This window comes from Anomaloglossus baeobatrachus, chromosome 2, assembly GCF_048569485.1.
Source record: "Anomaloglossus baeobatrachus isolate aAnoBae1 chromosome 2, aAnoBae1.hap1, whole genome shotgun sequence".
NCBI classification, from domain to species: Eukaryota; Metazoa; Chordata; class Amphibia; order Anura; family Aromobatidae; genus Anomaloglossus; species Anomaloglossus baeobatrachus.
The window spans coordinates 401,494,037-401,510,416 of NC_134354.1; the positions used below are offsets into that span (position 1 = coordinate 401,494,037).

At 44.5% G+C, this 16,380-nt stretch overlaps 1 protein-coding gene across 1 annotated transcript in view; it reads left to right on the forward strand.

Annotated features, from left to right (window-relative positions):
- Positions 1–16,380, forward strand: part of CYP4F22 (cytochrome P450 family 4 subfamily F member 22) — a 143,486-nt gene that overhangs the window by 85,138 nt on the left and 41,968 nt on the right. Inside the window, exons 4-7 of the mRNA XM_075336096.1 lie at positions 1,239–1,292; positions 9,859–9,986; positions 11,220–11,341; positions 15,009–15,276. Of these exons, the coding sequence (XP_075192211.1) occupies positions 1,239–1,292; positions 9,859–9,986; positions 11,220–11,341; positions 15,009–15,276 (572 nt within the window). The remainder of the gene's footprint in view (positions 1–1,238; positions 1,293–9,858; positions 9,987–11,219; positions 11,342–15,008; positions 15,277–16,380) is intronic.

Here is a 16,380-nt window from a genome sequence, read left to right on the forward strand (position 1 = left end):
CGTAGAGGCAGAACCGGGGCGATTCTGGGACTGACACATGAACCCTCCTCACACGATAAGTGTTCATTTTGACTAACCTCAATGATCATATTTGGTTGTTCCTAGGCAGTTGCACTGGGTATGCGCAGATACCGGTAAGGTTTAAATGCACTGATTTATTTTGTACAGGAGCAAACCGGCCGTGTATAAGAGTCAGCATCAGAGGCCAGGGTGTGTTCATTAGTCTGTACACTTTATGTCACTAAGTATCTCATTGTTCATCACTGTGCATACCTAGGCGTAATTTTTTGGCATCTAATGCATGCATTTGCTATTGACTTTTCCTTTTGGGGTCATATAGGACTATACACCTAGTGTATCTGATATCTATAGTCTGTATTATTACCCCGGAACCACCAATGACATTGGAGGTGGTCTGAACCAGGTGTTCATGTGGGTTGTCCCAATCTTTCTGTCCACTGAAGGATGATTGTACCCTGTCTGTGACCCCTGACTTTATCTGTTTTTTCACCATCTATTTGAGGGCTTTCTTAGGGATATCACAGGGTCAGCCACCGCAGAGTGGGGGCGCCATTTTCGTAGCTATCAGGGTGCCGACCCCCGCGGTAGGTAGTGGACAGGAGGGAGGGTCATTGTAAAGGGTAAGCATCTTACCTTCTTCCCTCTTTTTTTCACATTGTATTTGCACAAAGGTTGTGGATTTTAAATAAGTATCAATAAAATTTAAGATTTTAAAAGGGTTATATGAATAGTTACACAACACCCCCCCTTTTTTTCCTATGGCACGAATGCTATCGTGTATTATGGTATTGGTTGTTTATTTGCTAAATACGAGAGCAGAGCACCCTCTTTGTCCACAATAGTGCAAGTTCTAAAAATGGAAACTTCACTCATTAGATTAATGCATAGATACGCATTACTGTCAATCTATGCCTCGGACCAGAATGCCGCTTCAAATTTTATGCGGCACTTGAACCTAAACGGTTGTGCACCTCTGATCTATAGGGAATCTGACATGCATTGCACTCTACAAACATAAAAGAGGACGAAAGTGTACATTTATACAACGTTACTGACCTCAATAATTACATTACTCCTTCCTCACACTTAATAGCTATTTCACACATGAAACTACATTAACTGTTCACATTTCTTAACTTCAGCATTGTTTACATACACTGCGCATATATATTTTTCAATTATGTGGATCACCAATTTTTTATTTTTTATTTTCACAGCTGCCATTGCACCGAAAGATGAATTATTTTATGGCTTTCTAAAACCTTGGTTGGGTAAGTTATGTTTCTTTTTTCATATGTATCCATGGTTTCAGGATAAGATATCATCAATGTATACATGACCATAGCTCCCACCCATCCCGGATTGTCTCTCCTTAATCTCACCTCTCCTTGTCGGTTGTGTAGCTCTTCCTCCTTGGGAGCGGGGCTGGCATCTTACGTAATGAGCATAAATTAAGCCTCACACCATGCACAAAGCTAACGTAACAAGAGTAGTGATGAGCGGACCTGGACTGTAAAATTCCGGATCCGCGCGGTTTCAAACATACACGAGTGTCAGGCCCAGACTTGGAATTCTCGGGGAATTCCGGCTAATGATCCGGAAAATAAAAAAATAAATGAAGGAAAAATAAAGAAAACAAGAATGAAGCAAGCGCTTCATACTTATCGAGGGTCCGTTGCAGCTGTACACTGCTCCCACGGCCGCTCATTCATTTCCAGGACCGTTTAATGTTGCTCATCCATATGCACTGCTTTGTCCACCAATCGGCAGTGCCGGCATCTGTGATTGGTTGCAGTCAGACATGTCCCCAGCTTTTCTCCTGATTTATTCATTATCATTTTTCATTTGCCATCTTATTTTCATTCACTCCACATTGCTACCATATTATGCCTTTGTCATCCTACCATGAATGTAGTTTCTACCATATATTAGTCTGTGGCACATTTAGTATTTGATATTTTTTTATTATTCTCACTACTTTGTGATTAGTAATATATTTATTATTGTACACTGTCAATTTTCATGTTAATTATTAACATTTGTTGTGGTTTAATGTATATTGACAGATGTACATTCTATTACTATTAGATATTTTCATGTGCCACGTACTCATTTCTGCATTTTATACTGCTGTGGATTTTTTTTTTTTCTTGTAATAAAGATGAATTATGATTCAAACTTGGTTTGATTTATTCCTGGGTAATTTTATAGATATCACATTTTCCATAAAGCAACTACCTGGTTGTTATTAGTTCAGGTTTTTTTTTTAGTAGTGGTCAATATTGTAGGTTTAACGTTTTAATGGGGCTGTCCACTACCTGGACAACTCCTTCTTAAATGTTGTTGTCCCCCATGTAAAAAAAGACATACTGTCCCCACACACTGATGCCATTTCAGCTTTGTAGGCATCAGGTCTCCATTGTTATGCTATCCGAGTGCTGCAACCCATCAGCAGACAATGACAGACTGCAGCGCTCACGTGGCACAGCAATGTCCCTCAAGTGGCGGGAGACCAGGTACCAATATTGCTGGCATAGCCACGGTGTGTGCCACCCCCGGTAGACCTCTGATGTCACGGTGGTGGCTCAGAGTGGCAATATGGCTGTACCGAGCGCGAGCGGCAAGCTTTTGTAAAGGGGATGACAGTTGGCTTCTCTGCTGTATAGTGATGGTGTATTCTTCCTGCTGCTATTTCCCTACCTGGGAATAGGTATCTTGTTATCCTAGGATTCCAAAGACAAGAGCCATCTGGAATTGTGATCCCTTTTAGCGAGTAAGTGACTAAAATCCTGAAGGAAGACTCTATTTCTTCTAGAAGTTTCCAAAATTACACATGCCACTGTGCTCCCAGGAACTGCACTGCCCCTTGTAAAAAGGCTGCAGTCTTAGTTTTGTCTCCAATCTTGAAGGTACCGGTGACCTACAGACTGATACGCTGACAAGTGTAGTGGGCCCCTTCAGAGGTTTTAGAAAACACCTCAGGTCAGGAGTCAGGACCTCTCCTCAGTACAATCCTCACATCACCTCACACAACCACACCAACTCCCCAACTCACTGAAATTTACCTCAAAACTAAGCTCCACCTCTAACTCCATCTAGGGCTCTCTCTCTCAAGCGTTGTTTTTTCCCAAGAGAATAACCCCAGTACGAGAGTGTATGTAAATGTGTGTTTTGTAGTGAGCAGCAGAGGTAACCAAATTTTCATTAAGGCTAACAATACATGTTATACAGATGGAAATATACATGTAGTTATTATCTGTGGCGTCTAGGCACAGGGCGCTACAGGTGCAAGAAGGGAGTATAAGTGTTTTTTAATTTACATGGAGAACTGCAGCAATTGAGAAACGGTTCTCCAAGTATTGAACAACCTCTATAAAGATTGGATTGTGTTGTTGTAATATATTTGATCGCTTTTTTTTTAATTTGTTTATCGGTTCACCATGGTGATGTAGGAGTGGAGCACTTAAGGTACCCTGACAAGCAAAAGGATAACAATGTTTTGATCTTTTAACTTTCAGACTCCATATCTCACCATCCACTACAGCTTTGAGAATGAGACTACCTTCATTTTCTGGACAATTATCCTGGCTAGCTCATACATGCATTTGATTTGCAACTATTTAGCATATTATTGATTATTCAGATTCTCATCATGTCACTGCATTGTTACTATCTAAATTTATATTTATATTGTTTTGTTAGTATTTTTAATCCACCTTTGGCTTTTAACACTGCTTGAATCCTTTTGGGTTTGCTCAAGCATGTCTTGATCGAAATCTGTTCCCAGGTTTCACCTACCTGTTCCCTATGTTGGTGCATATGTGACGCCTTGGGCAAGCCAGGGGTCACAGGTCATCACACCACCACACCCTACACCCCAGTTAGGAACACCTAAGCTACCAAAATCCTTGTTGCCTTCCTCCAAGTGGTTGGCTCCACCCACCGAGGAGTACACAGCTCTGGAGGCGGGAGGAACCAGGCAGATAGAGTTTGGAGGAGGAAGTGAGAGGAGTTCAGTGCAGGGGAGTGAAGTAGAAGGAGGTGGTAAAGGAGCTAAGTGAAAGTGAAGTGGTAGTGGAGCAAAGAAGAAAAGGAACAAAAGGGAGCGTAGAAAGGCCTGAAGTGAGTCCAGCTAAGTGCAGGACAGGTCAGCAAGGTCAGCAACAGCGGTGATCGTCTGGAGGGGGACTGCTCGGAGGTTGCTGGAAGGACCGCGATCGAGTAGCGGCCCGGCGGTCTGGAGCAGTATACGAAGGACAGTCAGCACCAGGGCAGGGGCCTCTCGGACCCCGGCAAGGCTAGGAGTCGCCATAATTTGCCGAATCCGTCAGTGAAGGGGACGTCGATCCCCCAACAACCAAGTCCCGACTGAAGGCAAAAGTCCAACCATTAAGGAGGAACACCGCCACCGCCAGAGCACCAGTTCCTCAGGGCCAGCGTCTGCGGGCAAAGTAGGGCTCCTCCGGCCCATATCCAAGCCGGGGAGCGGGTTACCGGTGGGAACCCATCGCTACTAACATAGAAACTTCAGGTGCAGGTCAGAGGGACATCACCGCTACCTACTGGGAAAGCAAGTGCAGCCGTCCGTGGGAACCGTCTTTCCAGCCGTGTGGTTTACCGTAAAACTGTGTCAACGTCTCAGGCTGAGTAAGTACCACAGTGCCGCAAGGCACAGCGCTGCCCCCGCATCCCTGCACCCTTCCACCCCATCACCGGGCCCCGGGATCACCAACCCCTACCCACGGAGGGGCAACACAACACTTGGCTGCTCCGCATCACCACTCCTGGGATCCCCATATTGAGCAGCGGTGGTGCTACAAATCACCACAACCGTGGGTGGCGTCACGGACAATCTCCCCAACAAAATCCCCTTTTCACTCACGGGCGAGGAGTGCCGCTCGAGAACCCCCGGGATCCGGCCCACCGCTCGAGCCACCACTGAGCAGCAGCAGCCGGACCCGAGCAGAGGGGTGAGCGCGGTGCCGGCACCCTCCTCCCCGCCCGCGACACATACTGGTAGATTCACTTGGGTTTTTTCAACTCTATCCACAAGTGTTTAATTGGGATGAGGTGCGTGGTCTGTGGGAGACAATCCAGTACCTCTACTTCATTGTCATTCAACCATTTTCTTCACCAATCTCAACATATGCTTAGAGTTGTTGTCCAGCTGAAACACTTTGTCGTTCTTTTCATACCCATAGTTCTCGAGGGTATCAAGTAACTTGTCTTGTAGGATACTCCCATAACTCAGTATTGAGACCACCATCAATCCTGGTCAAGTATCCAACAACTTTGGCTGTAAAACATCCCCATATCATCTGGCTTCCTCCACCAAACTTGACAGTTCCTTTAATTTCTCGATCTGTTAGCCCATTTTTTCCATTGTTTCTTCTAGACCCATTTGCACTTATCAGAGCCTAGTCTATTGACTTTCATCTTATCTCTCCAAATCACCTGTTTCCAATCTTTTGCTGTCCACTCTTTATACTCTTTTGCAAACTCAATCCAACACTTCTTATGATATAGGGCGGCACGGTGGCTCAGTGGTTAGCACTGCAGCCTTGCAGTGCTGGGGTCTTGGTTTCGAATCCCACCAAGGACAACATCTGCAAGGAGTTTGTATGTTCTCCCCGTGTTTGCGTGGGTTTCCTCCAGGTACTCTGGTTTCCTCCCACACTCCAAAGACATACAAATAGGGAATTTAGATTGTGAGCCCCAATGGGGACAGCGTTCCTGATGTATGTGAAGCGCTGCGGAATATGTTAGCGCTATATAAAAATAAAGATTTATTTTTTTTTTATATTGAAGTGGAGACTTCTCCTTTTTTCGGGCCTCCATTCCAGACTTGTGTAACATGGGTTGCATGGTGCTTGCATTGACGTCTGTGATCTCACTATTACAAAGCATACGAGCCACTTTCACTACCGTGTTTGTTACGCCAGAACTAGAGTTGAGCAAGTAGCTAACTATTCTAACTCACTATGTTCATAGCGAGTACTGTCTAATATGCACATATTTGTTCCGAATAGCGTGTGCAATGCAAGTCAATGGGGAATACTCGCAATGTAATGAGTAACTCGAATTTCGCACTATTCACTACTTACCTGAATAGTACGGCATTCGGGTTACTCGTTACATTGCGAGTTTTTCCCCATTCACTTGCATTGCACATGCTATTCGAAACAAATACGCGAGTATTAGACAGTACTCGTTCTGAGTATAGTGAGTACAAATAGTTAGCTACTCACTCAACTCTAGCCAGAACTAAGAGACCTTGTGATGAGCCGAGTTGTTGACTCCGATATTTAGCCTCTTGGCTTTTGATTGGATGGATAGACTTCATTTTGTATTCTTCTAACTGTTATTGCACTTACATGATGCAGTTGGGTGATTTTCGTGGCCAATTGACCACTATCGATGAGCTGTATGAGGCTGTTTCCCAGAATCAAATTTAGTATGGGGTCCAATCAGACTCTAGTTACACCACTTTGTGTGACAGCAGAATAGTTATTGACAGGAGGAGCAGCACAAGTAAGAGATGTATATGACTGCACATTTTCTTAAGGATCCCTCATCGCAGTTCACTCAATCTATGACTGCGGGAAACCGAACACGTGTATAATTTTTTTTCTTTAAGTATTTCCTAGTTCTCCTGGCCTGATGCTTGTTAGTCATGCCCTTTTTTAAGCGTCAACACTGAAAGACCACTTCAATTTTTTCCCTAGATTGAATGTCACCCTGTGAAGGGCTCTCACATTCAGAACTTTGTATTCCTGCAGTTGATTGTGCCTAGATTGCTGATAACTAAGCCTGTTTGGCTAGAACTTCAGTAACTTGGCTCAGCATGTGTACAGTAGGGGTTTAAGCAAAATTATATTATTTCATGTGTCCACAGCACTTGTTACGTGGTGTCATAAATATCTTCCGCATACAGTAAATGCTGATTCATTGCGTATAAAGGTATGACATTCCATTTATTGACTCTTTGTGGACTTTGCTGTTAGGGCCGGAGTATGTGATATGTTTGCCTATGTTATCTATCTAGTATTTAGAAATAAAATTGTTACTAAGACATTTCACAATTTTATCATCGCTCCTCTGGAACCTCCAGGATAAAGAACATGAGACAGACAGGCATTAAAGGGTTATTCCAATCTCCAAAATCCTATCCTAATATGTAGTAGGTGTAATAATAAAAACATTAGCAAATACCTGCAATTAGAAATGTAGTATAGTTCTCCTGATTAGCTATGTTGCTTACCTCCTGTTCAGGGCATTGCAGGACCTAAGGTATCCATGGTTATGACCACTAGCAACTAACTAACTGTGTGGTCGTAACCATGGATACACAAGGTCCTGAAATGCCCTGAATATGAGGTAGGCGATATGGTGAATTAGAAGAACTAGGCTACATTTCTAATTGGAGGTGTTTGCTATTATTATTATTATTATTATTACTATTATTATTATTACTACACCTACTACATATTGGGAAAGGATCTTGGAAATGGAAATAAGCCTTTAAATGTGAGATCTATTTGGACAAACTATCACGTGGTGATGCAACTTTTGACGATAGAGTCTACAGTTATTGTAGTCCATAGCAAGTATTTAAGTAACAATACAATACCAGTTTATAACAAATCCCACTCAGTAAAATGAATATTACAACAAAATAGCTTACAAACTCACAAAATACAAGGTGTTATATATCGATATATCGTATTATATAATCAAAAGCACAAATAGCAATATGAAATTAGGTCTGGCATGAAAGGGTCACCCAAAAAGGGGAGTCAACTGTCTAAAGTCCCCGTTACACGCAACGACGTATCTAACAATATATCGCCAGGGTCACGGATTCTGTGACGCACATCCGGCATCGTTAGCGACGTCGTTGCATGTGAGACCAACGAACGGCCCTTAACGATCAAAACGTGTCACTATCTCTGTCGTGTCGTGTCGATATCGCTGCGTGTGACGGGGCCTTAAAACAAAAAATGTTCCCTAGACCTAAAAGTGAAATTCAGCACTAGACCCTGGTGTGGAAGATGGCAGCTTTCTCAGCCCCTGCTGCTTTGCTAAATCTAAAAACTATGATTGTGTCAGAACGTCTGCAGCCAGTAATCTAAGTGATACATTGTTGGATTCAGGGTCTCTTTGCCTACAGCATGCTGCTCTCAGACAAGGTAGCAAAAACCCGCTGACAGATTCCCTTTAAGTATGTGAAATGCTTGCTCGATGGGGATGAGATCTGATGATTTACCTGGCAGAATTGCAAAAAATTCCACTTCGTTGCCTTAAAAACTCCTGGGTTGTCTTTGCAGAATGTTTTGGGTCATTGTCCATCTGTATTGTGAAGCGCTGTTCAATCAACCTTGCTGCATTTGGTTGAATCTGAACATAAACTATAGCCCTGTACACTTCAGAATTCAGCCAGCTGAAAGAGGTGACCGGTTCATAGTTCTGGTGGCTTCCAACGAAAGCCTCCATTATGTTATGTATGGAATTTAAAAAAAAAAATGTCAGCACTAAAGCCATCACAAAAGACCTCCAAAAAGGTTTCAGAAAAGATGCTTAGGGGAAACCGCTGCCGGCATTTTTCTGAAGTGTATACTGCATCACAACGACTGTAGGTACTCCAGCATCTAAAAGATGACATGCACACACCTAAAGGGACCCATTCATTAAAGGGTTTGTGACAGTTTTCTGTAGAAAACACTTTGAAAAGTCGCAAACTTTTGACTTTTTCGTGCCAGTTTCAGACAGCTTTTATAAAGTGGGTGACACAAAGATGGGATGTGCGAACACCCATCAAAGTCATCAAAAATTACGACACTTTGGATTAGTATTTTTCATGACCCCTAAGTGTTTTGTTTTCCAGCAGCAGCACCACCAGAGAGAACATGAGACGATAATTAAATTATTCCCCACTGGTCTTTATTTGCATAGTTTTACAATAAGTGACAATTATTGGCCTCAGTCTTCTCATGCATCTACCATGACATCACAGCTCAGACCAGTGATTGGCTGCAGTGGTCAAAATCATCATTTCAGCTCAAAGATTGTCAGGGAGCCTAGGAGAGGTGGCACTGGAGCGGTTGTGCCATTGTCACGCTGTACAAAGAGCTAGTAAGATGTAGTACAGTGTATTCTCCACTAGGTGGCAGAAGAGTAGTGAAGGAGAGACAAAGTAACACTGTAACAGAAAGGCAGCTGAAGTACAGCAGAGTAACTTCAGTAGGCAGTTAACAGGTGAACCACAAGTGGGCAATAGAGTAGTCAAACAGTCAGGGTCTAGCCAGAAAAGTCAAGTCACTGCAAAGGGAGGATCAAAATCAAGTCAGAAAACAGAACCGAGTCAGAAGCCGGGAGATCAGGTATGCAGAGGGAAACCCAAACAACAGACAGGAGAGGGAAGTCAGGGGCTGGGGCAGGGAGACAAACGGGGGAGGGTACAAGTCCGGACACAGTAGTAGGGAGGCAGAACAGATCAGGAACACTCACCAGAGCCAGTATACATGCTGCAAGGCAGAAATATCACTGGCACTGAGCCATAGGTAGACAGGCAATATATAGCATTCTAGGATCCAGAACGAGGCAAAGGAAGTTAACACCTGACATGACCAGGCCAGAGCTGGGTGTAACCAGCAGCAGGGAAAAGCCAGCCTGGATCATGACAGCCATCAACAGGAATGTAATGATTTTGTTATTTTAATTGTTGATAAGGTAAATGTGTAAAAGAATCAAATCACAAATTCTCTTATTAAATGATTAATCAGTATAAGTCCTGATGTGTTAAATTAACTCATTGTTTGAATCATTTTTATCTTTTAGGAGATGGTCTTTTGCTCAGCCGTGGAGAGAAATGGGCCCGTCACCGACGTCTCTTGACTCCTGCATTTCACTTTGATATTTTAAAGCACTATGTGAAGATCTTTAACGAGAGCACAGATATCATGCATGTGAGTTTAAGCCGTAGGCGTCACGTATTTCTTACTTGGCAGTAGTAGATGTGAGGTAAAGGCTAATTGGAGAATTAAAGCTTCACTCCACAGTTTTTATTCCTTACAAATGTATAAAAATCTATCCAGGCTACATGATGGATCCAGAGGTGGACAGCTTATGACAATTATCAGAGCTTTTAACAAGCATCACATGACATGGACAGATTTCTATCAAGTAGCCGTCCTCATTGGGCATTCCCTTTAAATTAAAAACAGAAATCTTGAAAACCTTGAAAAAAATCGACTTGGTATGCATCGGGAAATATGTAATGAACATGTCACCAGTTTTCTAAGGAAATATATTTCTAAAGGTGCTATCGATATGAATTTCTCACCAGATGTCAGTAACAAGCCATCCAATCCAGACAGGCAAAGAAATAAAACCGTAGATGTTCGTAAATTATGTGTAATAGTGAGACATGCAAAGACACCAGATGGCCATGCACTTTTAGTAATATATTCTTGGACTATATTCAATGTACTATGGTACTGCAGCATGGGAGGATATCTCTGCTCTCCGTATGAACAGACCACTGATAAAAGTGATCTAATAGTAACATCCCAATAGACCACTGTCACTAAATGGCACTTTACACACAGCGACATCGCTAGTGATGTCGCTGGTGAAAGCACCCACCCCCGTCGGTTGTGCGTCACGGGCAAATCGCTGCCCGTGGCACACAACATCGCTAACAGCCGTCACACGTACTTACCTGCCTAGCGACGCCGCTGTTGCCAGCGAACCGCCTCCTTTCTAAGGGGCGGCCCGTGCGGCGTCACAGCGGCGTCACTAAGCAGCCACCCAATTGAAGCGTAGGGGCGGAGATGAGCGGCCGTAACATCCCGCCCACTCTCTTCCTTCCTCATTGCTGGCGGCCGCAGGGACGGTGATGTTCCTCGTTCCTGTGGTGTCACACATAGCGATGTGTGCTGCCGTAGGAACGACGAACAACCTGCGTCCTGCAACAGCAACGATATTTGAGATTAGAACGACGTGTCAACGATTAGGTGAGTATTTTTGATCGTTCTTGCGTTTCACACGCAACGACGTCGCTAACGAGGCTGGATGTGCGTCATGAATTCCGTGACCCCCAACGACATCTCGTTAGCGATGTCGTTGCGTGTAAAGTGATCTTTAGTCAGGGGTGAACAACCACTTTACATCTTACCTATCTATGTATGTTTTCACAGGCTAAATGGCGCAGACTGAGTGTGGAAGGCCCGATGTCCTTGGATATGTTTGAACACATCAGCCTCATGACATTGGACAGCTTGCTTAAATGTACCTTCAGCTATGACAGTGGCTGCCAAGAGTATGTAACTTTTTGCATATATATTGCTTCAGAATGACTAATGGGTACAGTTCTTCAGGAGATACATAATGATTAAATAGAATCTGTGACCATGTTTTGCCACCTAATCTGAGAGCAGCATAACGTCGAGGCAGAGATCCTGATTCCAGCAATATGTCACTTACTGGGCTGCTTAGTGTAGTTTTGATAAAATTACTGATTAATCAGCAGTTGATTATTAGAGGACTACTTAGTGTGTTGTCCGGCATATTCATGAACTCTATATAAGGCCGAAAACACACATCCGTTAAAACCACGTCCATGTTAAACGGGCCGTTTTTCGGTTCCGTTTTCTAGGTCCGTTTTTATGGTATGTGTGGCCTGCGTATGTATCCCGTATGCTAGCCGTATGTGCGTGTGAAAGGTCCGTGTGTGCGTCTGAAACTTAACTGACATGTGTTTGTGTTGTCCGTGTGGAATGTCCGTGTGTGATGCAAAATGTCGTTTACTACATGTTGGCTGACAGGAGACAGAGTAGCGCGATGAGAATGAACTCGGGTGAACTTCACCCGACTTCATTGTCATGCTGCGGCTCTGTCTGTGCCGTGTACTGATTAGCGGTCACCTGTGAAGGATTCACCGGTGACCGCTATTCCCCCGAGTGACTGAAGTGTCCCCCCCTCTCTCACACTCACCGATCCCCGATCACCGGCGCTGCACGGCATTCACACTGCTCTGGCGGCTTTTCCTAATTTGAAAAAGCCGGCCGCTCATTAATTAATCTCGTATTCCCTGCTTTCCCCACCCACCGGCGCCTATGATTGGTTGCAGTGAGACACGCCCCCACGCTGAGTGGCAGGTGTTTCACTGCACCCAATCACAGCAGCCGGTGGGCGTGTCACTATGGAGTAGAGAAATAAATAATTAAAAAAACCGGCATGCGGTCCCCCCCAAATTTAATTCCAGCCAGATAAAGCCATACGGCTGAAGGCTGGTATTCTCAGGATGGGGAGCTCCACGTTATGGGGAGCCCCCCAGCCTAACAATATCAGTCAGCAGCCGCCCAGAATTGCCGCATACATTATATGCGACAGTTCTGGGACTGTACCCGGCTCTTCCCGATTTGCCCTGGTGCGTTGGCAAATCGGGGTAATAAGGAGTTATTGGCAGCCCATAGCTGCCAATAACTCCTAGATTAATCATGTCAGGCGTCTCCCCGAGATACCTTCCATGATTGATGTGTAAATTACAGTAAATAAACACACACACCCGAACAATCCTTTATTAGAAATAACAAACACAAACACATTCCCTGGTTCACCAATTTAATCAGCCCCAAAAAGCCCTCCATGTCCGGAGTAATCCACAGACCTCCAGCGTCGCTTCCAGCTCTGCTGCATGAAGGTGACCGGAGCAGCAGAAGAAACTGCCGCTCCTGTCACCTCCACGCAGCAAATGAAGAGAGCCGCGTGATCAGCTGTGCTGTCACTGAGGTTACCTGGATCCAGCAGTGGATGAAGCGGTGGCCGCGGGTAACCTCAGTGACAGCTCAGCTGATCGCGCTACTCACCGCCGCTCCGGTCAGCTCCACGCAGCAACTGAGGTGAGTAGCGTGATCAGCTGAGCTGTCACGGAGGTTACCCGCGGCCACGGCTTCATCCACCGCTGGATCCAGGTAACCTCAGTGACAGCACAGCTGATCATGCGGCTCTCTTCATTTGCTGCGTAGAGCTGTCAGGAGCGGATGTGTCTTCTGCAGCTCCGGTCACCTTCATGCAGCAGAGCTGGAAGTGACGCTGGACCATCCTGGAGTACGCCGGACATGGAGGGCTTTTTGGGGCTGATTAAATTGGTGAACCAGGGAATATGTTTGTGTTTGTTATTTCTAATAAAGGATTTTTCAGTTGTGTGTGTTTATTTACTGTAATTTACAGATTAATCATGGAAGGTATCTCGAGGAGACGCCTGACATGATTAATCTAGGATTTAGTGGCAGCTATGGGCTGCCAATAACTCCTTATTACCCCGATTTGCCAACGCACCAGGGCAAATCGGGAAGAGCCGGATACAGTCCCAGAACAGTCGCATATAATGTATGCGGCAATTCTGGGCGGCTGCTGACTGATATTGTTAGACTGGGGGGCTCCCCATAACATGGAGCTCCCCATCCTGAGAATACCAGCCTTCAGCCGTATGGCTTTATCTGGCTGGTATTAAATTTGGGGGGGACCGCACGCCGTTTATTTTAATTATGTATTTATTTCTATACTCCATAGTGACACGCCCACTGGCTGCTGTGATTGGGTGCAGTGTGACACCTGTCACTCAGCGTGGGGGTGTGTCTCACTGCAACCAATCATAGGCGCCGGTGGGCGGGGAAAGCAGGGAATACGAGATTGATTAATGAGCGGCCGGCTTTTTCAAAAGAGGAAAAGACGCCGGAGTTTAGAGAACAGCCATGCAGCGCTGCGCCGGAGATCGGGGAATGGTAAGTATGAGAGAGGGGGGGAACTGACCGACAGACAGCTAGAGGGACAGATAAGACACAGAGACCGACCGACAGATATAGAGAGAGACGGACTGAGGGAGAGAACAAAACAGAAAAAGAAAAAAGACCGACATCACATGAAAAAAGCACAAAACGTACAGGGAGCAAACAGAGATGCGTCCGTGTCACTCGGACGTGCGCACAGACCCATTGACTTTCATTGGGTCCGTGCTGCGTGTTGCGTGCTGAAAGCGGACATGCTTCCGTGCAAAACGAAGACACAAACGTAGCACGCACATGGACCCACGGACTTTAATGAAAAACGCACGTGTCCTCAAACATTAAAAAACATTGGTGCACGTTTGGCCGTGTCTCCGGTATATACGGAAACGGACCAAACACGCACGTGTTTCACGGATGTGTGTTTCAGGCCTAACTGATAGATCTGCAGCAGAGAAAACATTGATTTTATCAAAATGAGCGCAAACAGCTCAGTAAGTGGCACATCACTAGAATCAGGGTCTCTGTCTCTACATAATGCTGCTCTTAGATGGGGGAGCAAAAACCCAGTGACAGATTCCTATTAAATGGTGATCACTGTTTACTTGCAATACCAGATAAAGATACAGCATTGGATATAGAAAAGGTAACCCTTTTTTCTAACATCGGACAAACTCATTAAAAGGAATCTGTCACCAAGCAAGAGCAGAAAATGTAGGAGCAAAGAGCCTGAATCCAGCAATCTATCACTTACTGGGCTCTTTGTCTTTGCTGCAGATTTTGATAAAAAATGCAGTTATACCAGTTATCTGCATAACTCTACCAACAACATTGATTGACAGCACACTGTGTACACTGTGCATAGGCAGAAAGATTTCAATGAGTGGTGAGGATATAGTAATACAGAGCTCATGAATGTGAAGAATTACATGGCAGCAGGATTACTAGTCCACTACTGATGCTCTCCAGTGATTTTATCATAACTACATAAAGCAGTCTAGTAAGTGACACATCGCTGGAATCAGGAGTTCTGCCCCTATGTTCTGCTGCTCTCAGATGAGGGGTTAAAAACATGGTGACAGATTCCCTGTAATTGGTAAGATACCAAGTCAGGCCACTGTTACATTATGTTTTATGCCCACAAGCATCATTTTGGGATGTTTGACTTCTTACAGTCTCTGGTAAATGTTGTCATTACAGGAAGCCAAGTGAATATATTGCTGCAATTTATGAACTCAGCAACTTAATTGTGCAACGTGAGCACTACCTTCCTCATCACTTTGATTTCATCTACCGCTTTTCCTCCAATGGAAGAAAATTTCGACACGCTTGCAAAATTGTGCACGAGTTTACCGCAAACGTAGTACAGCTGAGGAAGAAGGCTTTACAGGAGAAGGGCGCAGAGAACTGGATCAAGTCCAAGCAAGGAAAGACCAAGGATTTCATTGACATTCTGTTACTCTCTAAGGTCAGATCAGGTGTCTTTAATAAATGGGGATTTACATGCGGGGTAGAATTGTCTAAAAGGCCGGAGTCACACTTGCGAGAGACGCGTGATAGTCTTGCATCAGTATCACCCGGCACGGCCGCACACCCTCCTGAAAGGAGCAGGTCGGCTGCATGTATTTCTATGTAGCTGAGACGCTACCTGGCAGCCCGTGCCGGGTGATGCCAATGCGAGACTCTGTGAGTCACTCACAAGTGTGACTCCGGCCTAAATGTCAATATGTGGTGAGTGAATTCCACAGACATCTTGGATCACTTCTCTTAGGCTTATAAGAATAGGCCAAATGCCATAAAATGCTACCGTGTAACTCATCTTACCCACATTACATGATGAACGAGGGTCCTTCAGCTTCATAGACATTTTCTTGTCTGTAGGGTATACAACAGATCTCCATTTTTTCTAAATCTACAGTATTTATAGCCATCTGTTGCTTGTCCATGCCATATACAATGACTGGAGCCTGCATTATACATTGTGGCTTGGGATAATGTCCCATAAGCGATTGTTTTCCTATCTTTAATTAAAGAACTTAAAGGAGTTGTCCACTAGCTGGACAACCTATTTTTCAATTACATAGTCCCTCCTGACAAATTGAAGTAACAGAAACCCAACTCCTGCACCAGCGCTGTTCCAACATTGCCCAAGTCGCGTGACATTGGCCTACAGTGGCCGCTATTGGGCCACTTTCTTTGGACAAGCGGAAATATTGAGGGACAGCAGCCCAATAGTGGCCGTTGATTGTCACATGAGGAGAACTGGGTCAGATCTGTTATTTTACAATGGGATTACTTCATTTAAAAAGGGTTTGTCCAGGTAGTGAACAATCACTTTAATCTTATCGTCTCATAAGATCAGCCTCTGTATATATTCAGAATGAATGTATATGAACATAGAAGCAGCCTACAGAGAGTGGCATCAGTTCAGAAGGAATTAAGCCACCCTTGTATTACATGGACAGCCATTTAACCAAACGGTCATTATACAATACTTCAGTTTCCCCCACAGTGACTGTGGCTGGGAAGAAATCTGACAGGCTGCAGCGTTCCCTAAAATCAGCTAATTGTC